The 17,527-nt window shown below is 37.5% G+C and overlaps 1 protein-coding gene across 3 annotated transcripts in view; it reads left to right on the top strand.

Moving 5' to 3' along the window:
- MAP2K4 (mitogen-activated protein kinase kinase 4) overlaps window positions 1-17,527 on the top strand; it is a 136,797-nt gene that overhangs the window by 96,966 nt on the left and 22,304 nt on the right. For 2 of the 3 annotated variants that reach the window (XM_055305833.1, XM_055305835.1), the window contains 3 exons: window positions 1,330-1,449; window positions 4,199-4,250; window positions 7,398-7,525. In XM_055305833.1, coding sequence (XP_055161808.1) covers window positions 1,330-1,449; window positions 4,199-4,250; window positions 7,398-7,525 — 300 coding nt within the window. The remainder of the gene's footprint in view (window positions 1-1,329; window positions 1,450-4,198; window positions 4,251-7,397; window positions 7,526-17,527) is intronic. The other variant, XM_055305834.1, reaches the window with a different exon arrangement.

Raw genomic sequence — 17,527 nt, 5'->3', positions numbered from 1 at the left:
CCATATTCAGTGCAGCATGTGTTTCCTGCATGTGAGACAGTGTCCTGGCTTTGTAGGTGTTGGGAGCAACTGGATTTTGTTCTGTTCATGGCTCTGCTGCTGATTGGATTGTCGTTCTACACAGGCCATCTTACCTTAATGGGCATTAACCTCCTACATGATTATCCAGGTGGGAGATTAGTGGTCAAAAATCTCCAAGGATACAGCTGGGCCTGTAAATTAGTAACAACATGCAAACTCTTTTGAGATCATTTTTATCATAGTCCTGGCATCTGTTCTCACGCTTGTAAGGTCCTTTGTGGCGATTGTTCTTACATACTCATTCTTTCTGAGCGTTGTAACTGGGCTATCTGCTCATATGCTGTGTTTTTTCATGCATACCTCTCACAAACCATGTAGTTTCCAAGTAACAGTAATATTAGGTAATCCCTTTAATAGTACTCCATTCCTTCTTGTGAGATGGTTCCATGCTTTTGAGTTTTGTTTCTGTTTTTTTTTTTTTTTCTTTTTTTTCTGGAATTTGTGAACTATTTGTTTAATTAGATTTCCAGTCATGAGATGACTGTATCAAAGGGTTTAAATACTGTTTCTCTTGTTTTATTGTCAAATTGCCTTCTGTCTGGTTTAAAACACACTGTGATGCTGCCAACAGTGTTTGGATGATTCAGTTTAATTATGGCAAGCATTCATTCATCTAGGGAATGTTTATTGAGCCTGTGCTGGTGGAGTGTGTGTTAATTAAGGGAGCTGGATGACAAACATAACAAGTTATATTTTCTATTATAGAATTTCAGGGCAAGACAGCACAGAGCAGGGTGAGGGGATGCTAAGAGTGAAATGACCTGCATTTTAAATGTCAGCCACCTGAGAAGGGGGCATTTGTGCAAGGATTTGAGACATTGGGTTTGCTCTGTGTATTTTTCTTCCTTTCTTACTAATTTCAGAAGTTTATATAGAACCTCTGGATTCCTGTAATCTGCTTTTCTTTATTAGTGACAGTAAACAGTTTCCCACATGTTTTCTATGTTTGTATTTGATTATGGCAAAATTTGATATATTTTTAAAAGCACAAAAATTTCTATGTAATAAGACCATCCCTGACTTTACAGTCAAGAGTGGGGAAGTTGAATAAATAAGTTTGTGTTTACACAGGAGGAGACTCTTCTGGCCAGGGCTTTATTAAAAACCAAAAATTCCCTCTAATGCAAGATTTAAAAAAAAAGATGAAGAAGATTGCTTTTTCTCTAATTGTATTTCTATTTTAAGTAAAGGAAACATAGTACTTAATACTAAGATGTAAAGGAATAACAGCTGTTTGTTATTTTATAGGGTGACTGTTGGATCTGTATGGAACTCATGTCTACCTCGTTTGATAAGTTTTACAAATATGTATATAGTGTATTAGATGATGTTATTCCAGAAGAAATTTTAGGCAAAATCACTTTAGCAGTAAGTACCTGGCTTTCAAATTATTCCTTCTGTATATACTTATATAAAGATGCTTCTGGAGTTTTGAATGCACCTATCAGAATGTCCTTCACAGAATGTTGCTGACCTTCCTGGAAAATCATTTGTAATAGGAAGACAGACAAAAATCACTTCTGTGGGGTAATTAGTACAAGTCATAAGAACAGTTTTCAAAATAGGTTCTATGTAAAAACTACAATATTCTGTTCATTAAAATCACAATGAATCATAGTAGATTGTGCTATAAACAAAACCAGAAAAAGAAATTTTCTGTTCCTTTTAGCCCTGTTGTTCTAACTACTTTTAAATTGCTTATGTTCTCACCATTATCTCTAAATTAATCAGAATCACAGCAGTCTCCTTCAAGTCCTTTCATTGAAATTCTTAGGGTGTCTTTCCTGTGGTTTAAGATTTGAGTGGTCCACTCTAAGCTATTGAAAGTTTTGACTGGCAGTTTCAGTAACCAACATTGCTGCTGATTTGGCCAATTCACTTTTACCAGAGTACCAAAAACAAAAGAGGTACTCTTTTACACACGTGTTTGTAGTTTTCAAAGTGAATTCCTGATCGTTTTTCTTCCTCTGAATCTTTTAGTTGCAAAGGTTGTTCACAAAAATCCTTTCAAAGGAGTAAAATTAGTAAGATTCTTAGAAAGCCCTGAGACTGAGCTAATGACATTGAGATAGGTTAGTGGATGTATAAGCTAAGTTTTATAGGAAGCCGTAAAGTAGAAATTCTGGTTGCATGCAAGTTCCTGCCTCTTTGTTCTTACATCCTTCACCTCCAGTATAGTCTGCTGATTGTCAGTTGATCCTGTTTGATCATTAAGGGTTAATATAAAAATACATAGGCAGTTTCTGAACTGTATTTTAGTTGTGAAACGTGTGTGTGTGTGTGTGTGTGTGTGTATATATATATATAACTGGAATTTAAAAAATCAGATTAAAGTCATAATGGTCTTAAGATTTATGTTAATATTTTAATTTATTTAGCCAGATTGGTACATAAATTTAAATATCTTATGAGCTTAACATTACAGTATATACCCTTTCATATGATATAAAATGAAACTGAGTAATTCTAGAAACTTGTTTATTCTTGGGAAGATATATGACATTTTATATTGATCAATTTTGTCTTCTCTCTCTGTCCGGTATCCCAAACCCAGTATTATCTTGGAACTTTTACTATTCATGATAATTATAATGCAACAATAGTAGATTAATGACAGTAGCTAATGGTTATTGAATGTTTACTTGCATCAGGCTAAGATCTTATGACATTTTATCTTCATAGCAACTCTCTGTGGTGAATAGTAACCCCTTTTACAGATGACAGATCTGGAGCATGGAGAGGTTAAGTAATTAATTTGCTTTGAACTTCATACAGTTGTAGGTAGCAAATGATTTAAGCTCAGGCAACCTGATCCCAGAATCCTGTTTCTTTTTTTTTGTTTGTTTGTTTTAAGATTTTATTTATTCATGAGAGACACAGAGTGAGAGAGGCAGAGACACAGGTAGAGGGAGTAGCAGGCTCCCTCCAGGAAGCCTGACGTGGGACTCGATCCCGGGTCTCCAGGATCATGGCCTGGACTGAAGGCGGCACTAAACCGCTGAGCCACCTGGGCTGCCCCAGAATCCTGTTTCTAACCAGGGTGATCATGAAGTTAGAAATCATAGACAAAATTATTTTATTGTGTATTGCAGTAAGTGTAATGTAGACACACAAATAAATCATTTGTTACATATTTGCCTATATTTCTAGACGCGGTGATCATCCTTTCTATTAAGCATAACATTTAAAATTACTTTGTGTTAAACCTCTTTTTGCTAATTAATGACCCAAAGAACACAAAAGGCCTTAGCTACTTGAAAAATTACGAGTTCAGCATTCCTGACACCCAGCAGCTTGATGGAGCAGAGACTTGACCATTTGATAGCAAAGGGTTGGCTTGTTCTTCATTTCTCTTTGAGATTGTAGAAATTTTGATTCAAGCCCCTGTTCCCTATATTTCTGAAGAAATGCCTAATTTCTGGCCGCGAGCAGAGATTAAACAATGTAAATTCTGCAGAAATTCCCATAGTTGTTGAACAGATACTTTGCCAAAATTACTTTGAAGACTCAGCACAGAGTGAAGGTGAATGAATAATTATGAGAAACTGAGGAAATTTGGAAAGACTTGGGATCCCTGGGTGGCGCAGTGGTTTAGCGCCGGTCTTTGGCCCAGGGCGTGATCCTGGAGACCCGGGATCGAATCCCACGTCAGGCTCCCGGTGCATGGAGCCTGCTTCTCCCTCTGCCTGTGTCTCTGCCTCTCTCTCTCTCTCTGTGACTGTCATAAATAAATTTAAAAAAAAAAATTAAAAAAAAAAAGACTTAGCTGATAGAATTGATAATGGAACCAGACTGTGGACTCTTTTGTACTGAATTACTTCCATTCTGGAAAAATTTGAAGATGCAAGTAATGTACAACTTTGTAATGACTTATTAAAAAATTATAAATTATTGGGTTCTTTTTAGCTGTCAGGTAATAGCATGTAAAAACAACTGCATTTTCAGATCTAAAATAATCATTTAGTGTCTTTAGTTAACATAAAAATGGACAGAATATTGAAATAATTAAGCTTACAAGAATGTGAACGGCTATAAGGCTGTATAACCTATGATGAACTGTGTGCTGTGTGATTAAAGGATATTGGTTGTTTATCCTGTCTTTGCTTTTTGTCCTTAGACTGTGAAAGCACTAAACCACTTAAAAGAAAACTTGAAAATCATTCACAGAGGTGGGTATGAGTTATTTTTTATAGGTTGGAAATTAATATTTTTCCTTAAAAAAGAGATTAATATTTTTTATTAATAGGAAAACATTATTGAAAATTATAATGTCCCTGTGTACGCTTTTCTGATATATTTCTATTTTTAGCAAAACATATGTACCCTGACACTATTACTATTTTTTTCTCCGTAAAACTTTGTTATTAATTTAGGGTATTTTTCCTTTGAGATTCTATAAATTTCAGCTTAACTTGTTAGTATATCAAGTTTACAAATTGAAATAGATTTTGCCGCAAGGTTTTTATTACTCTTAGTTGAAAAATAATTATTTATTTGCTTAATAGATAATGTTTCTCTTTGTATACAAATGTGCACGAAGGTGGTCCTGGGGACATTCAAAGAGTCTGGAGGGTGATACCTTGAGCATTTTAGAGACAGGTGTTTCTTCTTTACTTCAGAGGACATTTAGCAAATAGAGATGCTTTAATTATTATTGTACATTGAAATTCCTCTAAAGCATTTGTACTTGTGAGAACAGTGATCTTGGCCTTGTTAGGCACAGGTCCAAATGTCAGGATTTGATGTAGATTTATTGGAAGTCAATGGGAATCACGAAATTAAACAGCTAATAGATTAAATAGTTGCTGTCTTTCTTGCTCTGCTAGACTCAGGGCAGTGGGGTGGTGGCTTTGAAGAGGTTTGCAGGTTCCTGGTCCTCAAGATACTTGTAATGGGTAAACCCAAGACCATATGTGACAGTGCGAGACTCAGCCTGACAATAAATAGGGCAGAAAGTAAAAGGTTATATTCGCAGAAGTGAAAAGACTCACATTCTAGGAAACATGATTTCTAGTGGTTACAGAAATTAGTAATTGGCACATTTAAGTAGTTTTAGTTTGGGGTTGACTCAGGACTACTGAAATGAGTTAACCTTGAACATCATAATATTTCACTTAATTTTACTTTGCCCTGATGCTTGTTAAAAATCATTTTAGGTGGGCTTATTTTTCTCTTTTGGCTTAAAGTCATGTAGAGTTAGGCCTATAAACAAAATGATTTTGTTCTTCTTGTAGTTCATTGCATTCTTGTTTTGGGATTTTCCTTCCTTTTTGGCTGTGTTTTGCACTTATGAGAGTAGTATCACCTTTAGGGCATTTACAGTTACCTTAGAGATACTTGCCAATCACAGTAAAGCACTAAGACAGTGACCGAGGAGTAGCTGAATAAAACGGAAAAGCTTCAAAAATAACTTGGGTTTTTCTATTAGTAAAATAAAAACAATGAGTTTATAGCAGTCTTATTTTTTTAAGACTTTTTTTTTAAATTCATTTGAGAGGGAGAGAGCATTCACCAGAGATGGGAGGGGAGGAGGGAAAAGGAGAAGTAGACTCCCTGCTGAGCAGGGAGCCCTGACATGGGACTCAATCCCAGGACTCTGAGTTCCTGACCTGAGCCAAGGCAGATGTTTAACCAACTGAGCCACCCAGGCGCCCCAATATAGCAGTCTTTTTTATTAGGATCAGTTAGCTCTTTTGCTACAGTGAAGAGTGCTTTTGATCATGAGTTACTGCCTTAAAGTTAACTGCCTTAAACTTCAAGGAAATTGATTATCTGTCCTAACAAGTCCAAGGATGGGGTAGTTCTAAGGACAGTATGTTCAGGGCTCAAGCACCCTTCTTTTGGCTCCATCCTCAGGGTGATAACTACCAAAGCAAGTCCCCAGTGTCACATGTAGACATGATACCTCTTGGAGAAGCTCTTCCTCTTCCTGTGTGGCTGTCATAGGAGCTGGGACATCTTCTGTACATTGCTCTGATGTATTCTCTTGCCTCATTCACTAGAGTTGCTTCATGCCCTTACCCTAAACTGGTTCTGGGCAAGGAGCATCAGGCTACCCTGATAATTGGACCAGCCAGTCCCTCATTTGGAGAGGTATGGTTACAGCTACAGAGAAGAAAGGGGATACTTCCATAAAAGCAAATACAGGTTCTACTGGAAGGGGTGGGGTGGGTGGTAGGATAGATAAGCATCCCTGTCAGTGATGGCAGGAGACCTTTTCAGGTTTTTTTGTACATCCCCTTCTGAGTTACAGATATTTTTGTATCTTGTATCTATTTGTATCCTTTTTATTCACTGATCCATGCTAGTGACAATGAAATGGATAGAAGCATTGAGACCGGGTTAGAGGATTCATGAGCAAAGAGAGAGAATGGGCCAGACAGTGGATTAACACATAGTGGCATTGAGTTCATTGTCAGTGAAGAAGGGATGAAAGCCTAGGGCCCAATTTATCAAGACTATAAAACCTTGGAGAAGCAAATGGAAGGGATTCGGCTTTCTCAAATTGACAGGAAAGCAAGCACACACACTTTGGAAGGGGTGAAAATGAATCTGGTTTCTCAAGGCCAACTGGAAGAAAGGGCTGGTTGGGGAAACCTGATGAAGACATCTAATGTCAGAAAAATCTCTCTCAAGGAGAAATAATTATTAAATGGATGGATTTATTGAATACAAATAAAGGTCTGATACTGTATTATGAGGTCTTTTAATTTCCAGAGCGCTATGGATTAGCAATTATTTTCATTTTGTAGATGACGAAATTGTGATTGCTGAGTCAAAGTCAAGGAGCTTGCCCCAGGTCACGCTGTGGATTTGGGACCCAGGTTTTGAACCTTTGCTTCTCTGATCCCAAAGCTGTGGTCTTGTAGATGTACTGGATTGGATACTTTCCTGAGTTAGATAAAACTCAACTTTAAATTGTGGATGTATAATTTGTACAGTTTGCATTTAGGTGGCTAGTCTTTGATCTACTCTAAAGTAGCTTGGTATACTCTTGTAGATTAAATTCATTGTTCATATTTTGGCCAGTAAGTAATGAATTTGAAGCAAGTAAATGAATATAAATCTTTCCATGAAAACAAAGCATTATAGAATGCTTACATTTATTGTGTAGCATTTTTGATACTGAGTTTTTAAACATTGGTGTTCAGACCACTGTTTTCTCATTTTTCCTCTTCTTTTATATCTGAATTTTTAAGGACCTGATCACTTATCTAGTGTAAGGTTTTTTTGGTATTTTTGCTTAACGTGCTTCAGAATGTAGCTCATTTCATCGATCACTTGTACTTGATATGACATTTCTCTCTCTCTTACAGATATCAAACCTTCCAATATTCTTCTGGACAGGAGTGGGAATATTAAGCTCTGTGACTTTGGCATCAGTGGACAGCTGGTGGACTCCATTGCCAAGACAAGAGATGCCGGGTGTAGGCCATATATGGCAGTAAGTGCAAAGGCCAGACTTTCCTGGTTGGTAGTCTTTGCCCAGAGAGCCCGTGCCCTTTGGTGCTTTCCTTCTAAGGGGTCTACCACTGGTCATGCAGTTTCAGCATACTAAATATTTTCCTCTATCCTAAAAACCAAACTCAGGTTCTAACTTCTCTGTGAAACTCTGATATTACACCAGTGAACTCCTGTTTCATTGTATTTCTCTATTCCACTCATCCACCAGATGGTTGGTTAATTTTCAGAAGGCCTCTGTGTTTCCAATACTCCACATGCTCACTCAACTGTTGTAGATAACATTGTAAGATCATGGATACTACGGATCATGCGTCCACATCACCCATTAACACATGGATAATGTGGCCTATAGGCCAGTCACTGATGCTTCTTTTCCAGTTGGAGAAGAATGGGAGACTGGAGTTTCCAGGGTTCCTAGTGAAATTAGTATGTCTTACAGAATCTGAGGCTATGTTCTGAATATTGTTGGTCCCTTCCTTAGAGGTGGATGAAGCATACTGACAGATTCAAGGGTGGAGATCTTGGGTATTTGCCAACCTAGAGCCTGTTTCCCCTCAGAGAGATAGACTTACCCTAGCCTTCTACACGTCATACTCCTCTTACCCCAGCACGTACACATATGCTGTTCCAACAGGCTGGATTTTGATCTGTATTTAGAAATTTAGTGTCTACATTTTAAGCGCTTCCCCTAGATGTTGGTGTCTTACTTAATGTGGCTGTGATTCTTTGGGGACTAGTACACAGCTCTTAAGTGGTGATGAATAGGCTGTGCAGACTATTGAGGCATTCCTGTCAGTAGTTTTGGCTGTGGTCTTTATGGATTTGTGTGTGCTTGTGCGTGTGTGTATGTTTGTACAAAAAGAAACTTTCATATGAAGTTTGGGCTTTGAGGATGTTGACTGTCCAGGCAGATTATTGGGAAAATTTGGAAGGCCTTGGGCTCATCATGATAATTAGGGTTAAATGGAACAACAATTTCAAAAGTAAGAAATAAAAATGTTATACATGCAGCATTTGGGAAGTCATATAATTTACACATTTAGTAAATGTACCCTGAGAATGAACTAGAAGCTGTTACCTGGACTTGTAGGGCTTATCACAGTATTAAGGGTGACCAGGTGTTTGTGCAGTGGGACATTAACTAAGAATTATGTTTGATTTATGCAGGGTTTTTAAGATATATATACGTATATATATATTTAAGATATATATAATATATCTACATTGTATATATATTTTAATATATATTTAAATATATATTAAGACATATATTATATATAAATAAATATATATATATATATATATTTATGTTTATTTGAGACAGAGTGAGAGAGCATGAGCAGAGGCAGAGAGAGAGGGAGAAGCAGGCACCCCACTGAGCAGGGAGCCTAATAGGGAACTCAGTCCCAGAACCTTGAGATCATGACTTGAGTTGAAGGCAGGTGTTCCACTGACTGAGCCACCCAGGCGTCCCTGATTTATGCAGGTTTAAAAAATATAATTGCAGACCAACTAGAGCTGAATATTTGAATTCAGGTAACTTTTAAGAAAGAAGTAGACTTTCAATTTTTATGTAGAAATAAGGTTCACAGGCCCAGGTGGTATAGGGCTTTTCTTTCCCTGCTAATCTTCTTCAACCTTGGAATCAACCTCTAATCTTTACTGAACTAAATGAAATGCTTCTGTCCATTCTAGTCTTTATGAGACCTATAGATGGATAAGAGTGATTGGCATTCATTTTATTACCAGCCTTGTGGTGGCTTGACTCTTCTTGATGTACCTTGACAGAAAACACAGAAATGTATCTTGTCTTTTATTTAAGATTTATTATTTGTCTTTAGTCTATAGGAATTGTAATATTTCTTTTGGATTATTTAACATAATGATGTATAAATAATGTAGAGTTGAAACACAAGTGTTTGCATAAACCAATTGCCAATGTTAACGTTTTGGGACCTTCCCACCTCCCTCATCGAGGTGTGTGTGTATAAACACAGAGATGTATGTGTCTGTATGTGTTCTGTGCCATGTGAAAGTAAGTTGCAAATATCACGAATGTCATTCTAAACACTTGTGTTTCTCCCATAAAAAAGGGCACTCTTCTACATAACTACAATACCATCACCACACCTAAAACAGAAACTTAAAATAATTACAAGAATTTCATGACATCACCTTGTTCACACACAGATTTCCCAAGAATGTCCCACATTCTGGATTTGTCTGATTATTGTTCCCTCATGAATAATGTCAGGCTATGAATTTTTTTCAGCATGGATATTTCATAGATGATGGGTACTTCGTATTGCATCACATCACAAAACACATCCTGTTAGGTTATTTCATTAATGGTAATGCTTATACAGATGATTTTTTTTTCTTTTAAGCAGTTGAGACATTTGTAAAATAGAAACTCATTTTCTCACAGTTTTTTCTTTGTTCCTCTTCTCCAGATGAGTAATTGATGGTCTTTTCATTCTCAAAGGATTCCTTCACCCACTAGCCTCACATGCTTCCCCTCTGCAGTCCTCCAACACATGAAGAAACTTCTAAAAAGTTACACCAGCTTCCCTGTCTTTGAGGAGCATTTCCTCTTGTACCTCTTCTTCTGTGCTAGGAGCCCATCCATATTAGTTTGTAAGATACTTAGTCTTAATTAATAGTTGAAGTAAGAACTCATTTCATAGCAATTCTTTCTAAAATATGTCAATTCACTTATCTTGGGGATTTCTCAGACCCTGGCTTAATCTCCTCTTAAAATACATATAGCCTATTAGGCCTGAAAATCTGACCAAGCTATAGCTCATCAACATCAAGAAATTGTTGATGTTTGTGTCCTCCTTTGATCTCTATTCAACAAATTTGGAAATATACATTCATTCACCTGTAATCTGTTTCTCTCTTTGGTTTCAAAAAACTGGATTCTTCAGGATATAATTTTCATTTTTACACTTGTATATAAGACTAAAACAATGGTGGTCACTTTTTTTCTCTTTGGAAGGCCATTCAGGTAAAATGTTTGGTAAAGAACTTATTAACCAGTCCCTATAAGAGTTTTTTCTTTTCTTTTTTTTTTTTTTTTTTTTTAAGATTTTGTTTATTTATTCATGAGAGACACACAGAGAGAAGCAGAGACATAGGCAGAGGGAGAAGCAGGCTCCCTGTTGGGGAGCCCAATGTGAGTTTCGATCCTGGGACCCCAGGATCACGACCTGAGCCAAAGGCAGATGTTTAACCATTGAGCACCCGGGTGCCCCTATAAGACTTATTTTTGTTGAGAGGCTTCTCTTACAAACTCTGTCTCTTTGCTTGTTACGAGTCTGTTCAGATTTTCTAGTTCTTCTGAGTCAGTTTTGGTAATTTGTGTGCTTTGAAGAATTTTTCTATTCCATCCGGGTTATCTGACTTTGTCTTGTAAGGTCAATGTCTGTGCTTCCTCAGGTAGTTTCTTGTTCCTGTTCATTTCTCCAGTGAATGGGTCATACTTTCTAGTTTCTTTGCATGCTTTGTATTTGTTTGTGTGTGTGAGAAACAGACATTTTGGGTGTTAGAATGTGGTGATTCTGGGGGTGCTTGGGCTCAGTTGGTTGAGCAATCGACTCTTGGTTTCAGCTCAGGCCATGATCGCAGGGTCATGAGAGCGAGCCCCTTAAGTTTGCTTGAGATTCTCCCTCTAATCTCTCTATTGAGATTCTCAAATAAATAAAATGTGATTTTGGAACTAAATTGTAATTTTGGAAATAAAATGTGACGATTCTTTCCTTCTCTTTGTGGTTTGTTTGGCTCCTTTCTGTGAGATGTTAGCTGTTTCTCTAGTGATTTTTTCCTCCAACAGTCTTGTTTTTAGAGGCTGTATTCTTACCCCTATGTGGTCTCTGATGTCTGTTTTCTTAGCTTGTGTTCAGCTAGTGTTTTGACAGTTTTGTTTTTAGTTTCCCTAGGTTTTTTTGGGTACCAGGACCTAAAAAGAAAAAAAAAAAACATGAACAAAACAAAAGGAAAAAAAAACACCAAATATTCTAGTCTTTGCAGATTGGCTATGCTTGGGCACTCCTGCTTGACTCAACTGTTTACAAATCTGCCTTAACCTCTGGTTCTCTAATATATCTCTGTCTTCATCTTTCACACTAGCCATCCGTGGGTCATTCATTTATGACGTTTTCGAGAAACGTCCTCTGATTTTCTGCCTTGAGTGAGTTCCAAGTTAGGCAGAAGAGGAGCGGGTGCGCCACCACCTATTCTTCATTGCCCTCAGACAAGTTGGAACAAACACAATTCTTAATGCTCTGTTTCCTCTTCCCTCTGGGCCCAGGGTCTGGGGTCCGACCCCGGGAACGCTGGCTACCATCTTCAAGACTGTTGTTGAGCTGGAGCAGGGATTGGGATGAGGTCAAGTCAAAATGCTGCAAATGTTACTTACCACTTTTAAGTTGGCTTTTTCTTGATTCACTGTTTGCTTGGTTGTTAGAAACTTCTGTTTTTTTTTTTTTTTTTAGATTTCTGACAGAGTTGGCTATGACAGTTTTTTTCCTTAGTTTTTTCATGTTTCTTTGGAGGGATGGTCCCTTGGAGTTACCTCTTCTGCTTTTTTTGCTGTGTCATTCTATATATCACTTTTAATGAAGGTAGTATGGCTTCACACTAATCCTGTTCAAATAACTGGGAGATAGTGTACGAAGTGGCTTTTTAAAAATTTTATCTCTGGATGACATGTTACAGGTTTGTCAAGAAAACTTTGTAGAGCCAGATAACTGGGAGCCACCATGTGCCATTTTTAGTGGTATAGATACATTGTGTGTATCAGCACAGGAATTAAAAGTACTGAGAAAAATCTCAATAAGGAACAACTTTTCTAAATCTAGCATTCCCCAAATATTCGTCAGTGAGATCCACTTCATATTGTGGCATGTGTATTAATAACTGGAAGAGATTCTAGTCTATGGAAAACAGTTTATTCAGTAGTATCATAAATGCTGTAACTGTCTCAGGCTTTTCAACTGGGAAAAAATAAGTTTTCTTCAGGGTGGCTAGCTATTGCTTTTACAGCTTTGTCAATCAATTAGATACCTGTTCTTCTTGGTTTAAAGATTTTTTTAAATGAGAAAAATAAAAGAAAAACAATACATATAGTGTATAGTATGTAATAATGCAAATAATGTGTTTTTATTTCAAGAAAAATGTTTTTCATAAAATAAAAACACATGTCCATAAAAAACTTGTACATGAATGTTTATAGCACACAGCTACATGATTGTGTGATAGCCAAAAGGTTGAAATAGCCCAGATGTCCATCAGTGGATGAATGGGCAAACAAAAGGTGGTCTGTGTAGAAGGGAATATTACTCAGCCTTAAACAAAAATGAGGTACTGATTCATGCTATGATGTGGGTAAACCTTGAAGACATACTAAGTGGAAGAAGCCAGGTATAAAAGATCACATACTCTATGGTTCTATTCATATGAAAGTCCAGGTTTCCCTATAGCAATAGAAAGTAGATGAGCAGATCTGATGGTGGGGGGAGGTTGCAGTACAGCAGATAGTGTGGCCAAAAGTGTAGGGTGGGGAAAGGGTTCTGGAACTGACTCTGATCATGGTTGGCCAGTTCTGAGAATATAGGAAAAGCCAGTGAATTGAGTGCTTCAAGTGGATGAATTGTATCATGTGTGGATTATATCTCAGGAAAGCCCTTAAATTACAGCAACTGGAGGCCACCCTTCTTTGGGCCAGTAATGAGACTGCGCTTGAGGTGCACAGTCTCTGATAATTTTAACTTCACAGAAATCAAGCTTAGGAAACAACTGTCCATTGATAACACTGCTGTCATCTTTGGAAATGGGGATTTGCGAGTGAGTAACCAATATCCTTTCTTTGTTTAGCAGTTTGAATGCTTATTTCTGAATGTTAGAAAACAAGACTCCCCCTACCCCCATTTTGGGCATTAAGTCCATGATGGTTTTCTTTTTTTCTTTTATAAAGATCTTATTTATTTATATGAGAGCGAGAGAATACATGAGATGGGGGGAGGGGCAGAAGACAAGCTGACTTCCCACTGAGCAGGGGTCTGAGGATCTTGGCTCCATCCCAGGATCCCAGGATTGTGACCTGAGCCAAAGGCAAAAGCTTAACTACCTGAGCCACCCAGACACCTTCATGATGGTTTTTTTCTAGAAGAGCTTTCTACCTTAATTTTGATTTTTTTAAAGATTCTTAATATTTTTTGCCTAGTAAAACAGTTTGGAATATTCAGGGAAAGATTCCAGATCAGATTATTTTCTCTCTTGAATGTATATGTGTATACATGCACATTCTTAAATGATGCTCATGTGTCACTTTTTCTGTTTGTACCCGTAACTTTGAGATGAACAGCTTATCCCCAGTGGCTTGATATTTTCCCTTCCTGGTGACTTTGAAAACCCATTGCATTATACCTGTTTTTAAAATGTCAAATGAGGGCAGCCTGGTGGCTCAGCAGTTTAGCACCGCCTTCAGCCCAGGGCATGATCCTGGGGTTCCGGGATCGAGTCCCATGTCGGGCTCCCTGCATAGAGCCTGCTTCTCCCTCTGCCTGTGCCTCTCTCTCTGTGTGTGTCTCTCATGAATAAATAAATAAATAATAAATAAAATCTTTAAAAAAAATAAATAAAATGTCAAATGAAATAACCTTTGAGAACTCTACTGTTGATAGTATTATAAATGTGTTTTTTTTATAACTGTTTCTTTATTGGAAGATTATGTCCCTGTTCAATATATAAAAGATAAAATGCAGACTAGTAAAATGGAGAAATAATTACCCATCATTCATTCATAAAGAGAAAAAATTGCTGTGAGCATATGTCCTCCTACATTTTTATGTAAATGTAATTCTCTTGCACATATGCTTTTCATCTGCTCTGTAGGCTTTTGCAGGCATGTTTCCAGGTTGATGCATCTTCATATATAATGAATTTAGCCACTAAAAATGAACCGGCTTTCTATTTTTGCCTGCATGTGGTTTTTTAAAAGTGTTTTGTTATTCTAAATACTGCTGCAAAATTTTTAAGCTGTGTCTTTATACAACTCTTTTCTGTTTTCCCTTGGCTATAAAAGGGGCATGCTTCTTGATACCTTTGGGAAAACAATGTAGGATTGAAAGGGTGTGTTTTCTAAATAGGTATCATTCTGGGTTACAGTTTTATCTTTGTTGAGTTGATAGGTCAGAATGAGATTTGTGAAAAATTTGCTGGGATTTTGAGAAAGATACTTCATTTTTTCTTACATTTGGCCACTTTTATGTATTAACCTTTGCCCATTTTTCTATGAAGATGCCAATCTTTTGTACTGATGTAAAATATGAGAATTTTAACCCTTTTCTTATTAGGTTTAGGTTACATGTTTTCCCAGAAGCTGTTCTTTGTCTTGAACTTTTACATATTTTGTGGTTCAATTACAGAAGTAGAAAGATTCCATGTGGTGAGTTTATTGGTGTTACCTTTATAGTTTCTGGCTGTTAGCATATCTTGGAATATCTTTCTTATACCAAGATTAGACATGGTTGCAGAGTCACATTTGAGTACCTAAGTTTAGGCTCTTGTTTTTTATGCTTTGGGTTTCTAATCCTGCTGTGATCGGTATTGTTTGTGTTATCAAAGGGAAGAGTATAACTTTTCTGCCCATAGACCGTTAACCAGCTAAGAATTTTTTTAAACTCTGAATTTGTTTTTTATTCTTTTCTTTTAAAGATTTTATTTATCTTTAAAAGAAGATAGTCCCGCATTGTGCTCCCATGGGGAGCCTCTTCTTTGAGAGGGAGAGAGACCATAAACTGGAGGGAGAGAGAGGGGGAAAGAGGATCTGAGGCCGACTTAGCACTGAGTGCAGAGCCCGACGTGGGGCTTAGTCCTATGACCATGAGATCATGATCGCAACTGAAACCAAGAGTTGGTCACTCAACCCACTGTGCCACGCAGACAGCTCTAATTTTTTTTTCTTAATTCAAGAATAATTAACATATGGTAGTATTAGTCTCAGGTATACAATATAATGACTCAGCAATTCTATGCATTTACTCAGGGATCATAGCGACAAGTGCCCTGTTAATCCTTTTCACCTATAGAATAAGAGGTTGTTTTTTTTTTTTTCTTTTTTTTTTTTTAATTATCTGTTTATTCAAACTCCATTGTTGAGACTTAATACTCTTACACTAAATCCTTGGATTTGGGAGTGTTTCTGAACTGCATTGTGTCATATTTCTGTATTTTTCATATGAATGGTGTATCATTGTTAAAAGTAACTCAGGAATTTTATTGGCATCTCATTAGATGTAGAAATTCCTTTGGTTATTTCATTTTTATGTTCTTGAGTCTTCTCAATGAAGAATATGTTGTTTTTCTCCATCCACTCCAGTTATCTTAATGTTTCTTGTTAATTTTTCCTTCCAACAGGTTGTACGCATTTATTAATAAGTTCTTTCAAATTTTGTTGTCATTTCTGAATACTTGTTTGTACCCACTGTGTGCGCTTTATCTCCGTTTTTTTAATTTTCAAGTCCAAAGCAGGGCTTAACCTCATGACCTTGAAATCAAAATTTGAGCTAAAATCAAGAGTCAGATGCTCAACCCATTGAGCTACCCAGCCGCCCCCTTTTTCTCCTTTAATTCTTTCTGAACCCATCCTCGTGGGTCCTTTTGTCTCATCACCGCATTTTAACTGCTGTTATCAGAGTGAACACTGTCTTTTATGTTGCTGAAGCCCATGGTGAATTCTGAGTCATGATCTTCCTTAGTTTTCCTGTAATGTTTGAAATACTATATTCTTGAAGGACTTTTGTCACTTGGTTTCTTGACATTACTTGCTCTTGGTTACCTTCCTGCCTGGCCCATCTCTCCTGATTCTCTAGGGCTTTCTCATCTTCCCAGTCTCTTTTACACTGGTATGCCCCAGGGCTGAGCATTCAATCTCTTTTTTTTCTCTTAACTACTGAAATTTTTTTAGTGAGTTCATCCAATCCTTAGGATTAATACTTTGCTTCTTTTGTTCATCAAAGTGTAGCATCTGTCACATAGTGGATGCTCAGGTATGGTGAATGGTGATAACTTCTTTCCTGCCCACATCTCACCTGTAATTCCAAAGTCAAGTATCTGGTTTCCTACTTTATAACCATTCTGAGATCCTATAGAAGTGATTAGTATAGGAAGTCCGTTGCCAAGCTCTTGACCTCATCATATCACCTCTCTGCCCCCTACAAGATCTGGGGGCTCCCTCCCTGCCAACCCCTGTTTGTCTGTATCTCAGTAAATATCAACTCCTCTTTCCAGTTGCTCAGGGCACGGACTTTGAAGTTTCATTTCCTTTTATTTTCCATATTCTGCATCCTGCCCATAAACAAACATTTGTCTGCTTTACTTTCAAGGCATAGAACCCACCCTCTTAAAAACTATGGATGTTCCTTCATCTGGCCACCTACATTTCTCACCTGCCTGATTTCTGTAGTCTCCAGAATGGTCTCCCTGCTTAACCTTGTTCTACTACGCAGTCTGTGGTCAACATAGTGGCCAGTTGTCCTTTCCAAACATTGTCAGACTGTGCCATCTCTCTGCTTAACACTCATCCCCAAATCCTCATAATGGTCACTTAAGGCTTTATGTGATCTTGCCCTCAGCTATCTTTCTGAATTGCCCTCATATTACCTTCAGCCTCATTTGCCCAGCTCTGGCCATGGCACCGACCTCTGTTCCATATGTATATGGAAGAATGTTCCTACCTTGGGGTCTTTTCTTTCTCCTTTGAACTCTTTCCCCTATGAATATTTTTAATGTGCCAGTTTTTCACTTTAGTTAGGTCTTGGAGCAGATATCACATGCCCGATAATCCTTCCTGGACCATCACATCTGACATAATACCCTCCCTTTCTGCCTTCCCTCCTTGACCCTGCTGTGCTTCGTAACCCTTATCACCACCTGATTATTTTAGTTTATGTACCTCCTCCTGACTAGATCGTGAGCC

The sequence above is a fragment of the Nyctereutes procyonoides genome, unplaced genomic scaffold (genome assembly GCF_905146905.1).
Source record: "Nyctereutes procyonoides isolate TBG_1078 unplaced genomic scaffold, NYPRO_anot_genome, whole genome shotgun sequence".
Classification (NCBI taxonomy): Eukaryota; Metazoa; Chordata; class Mammalia; order Carnivora; family Canidae; genus Nyctereutes; species Nyctereutes procyonoides.
This window is presented reverse-complemented; position numbering and strand designations above follow the sequence as displayed.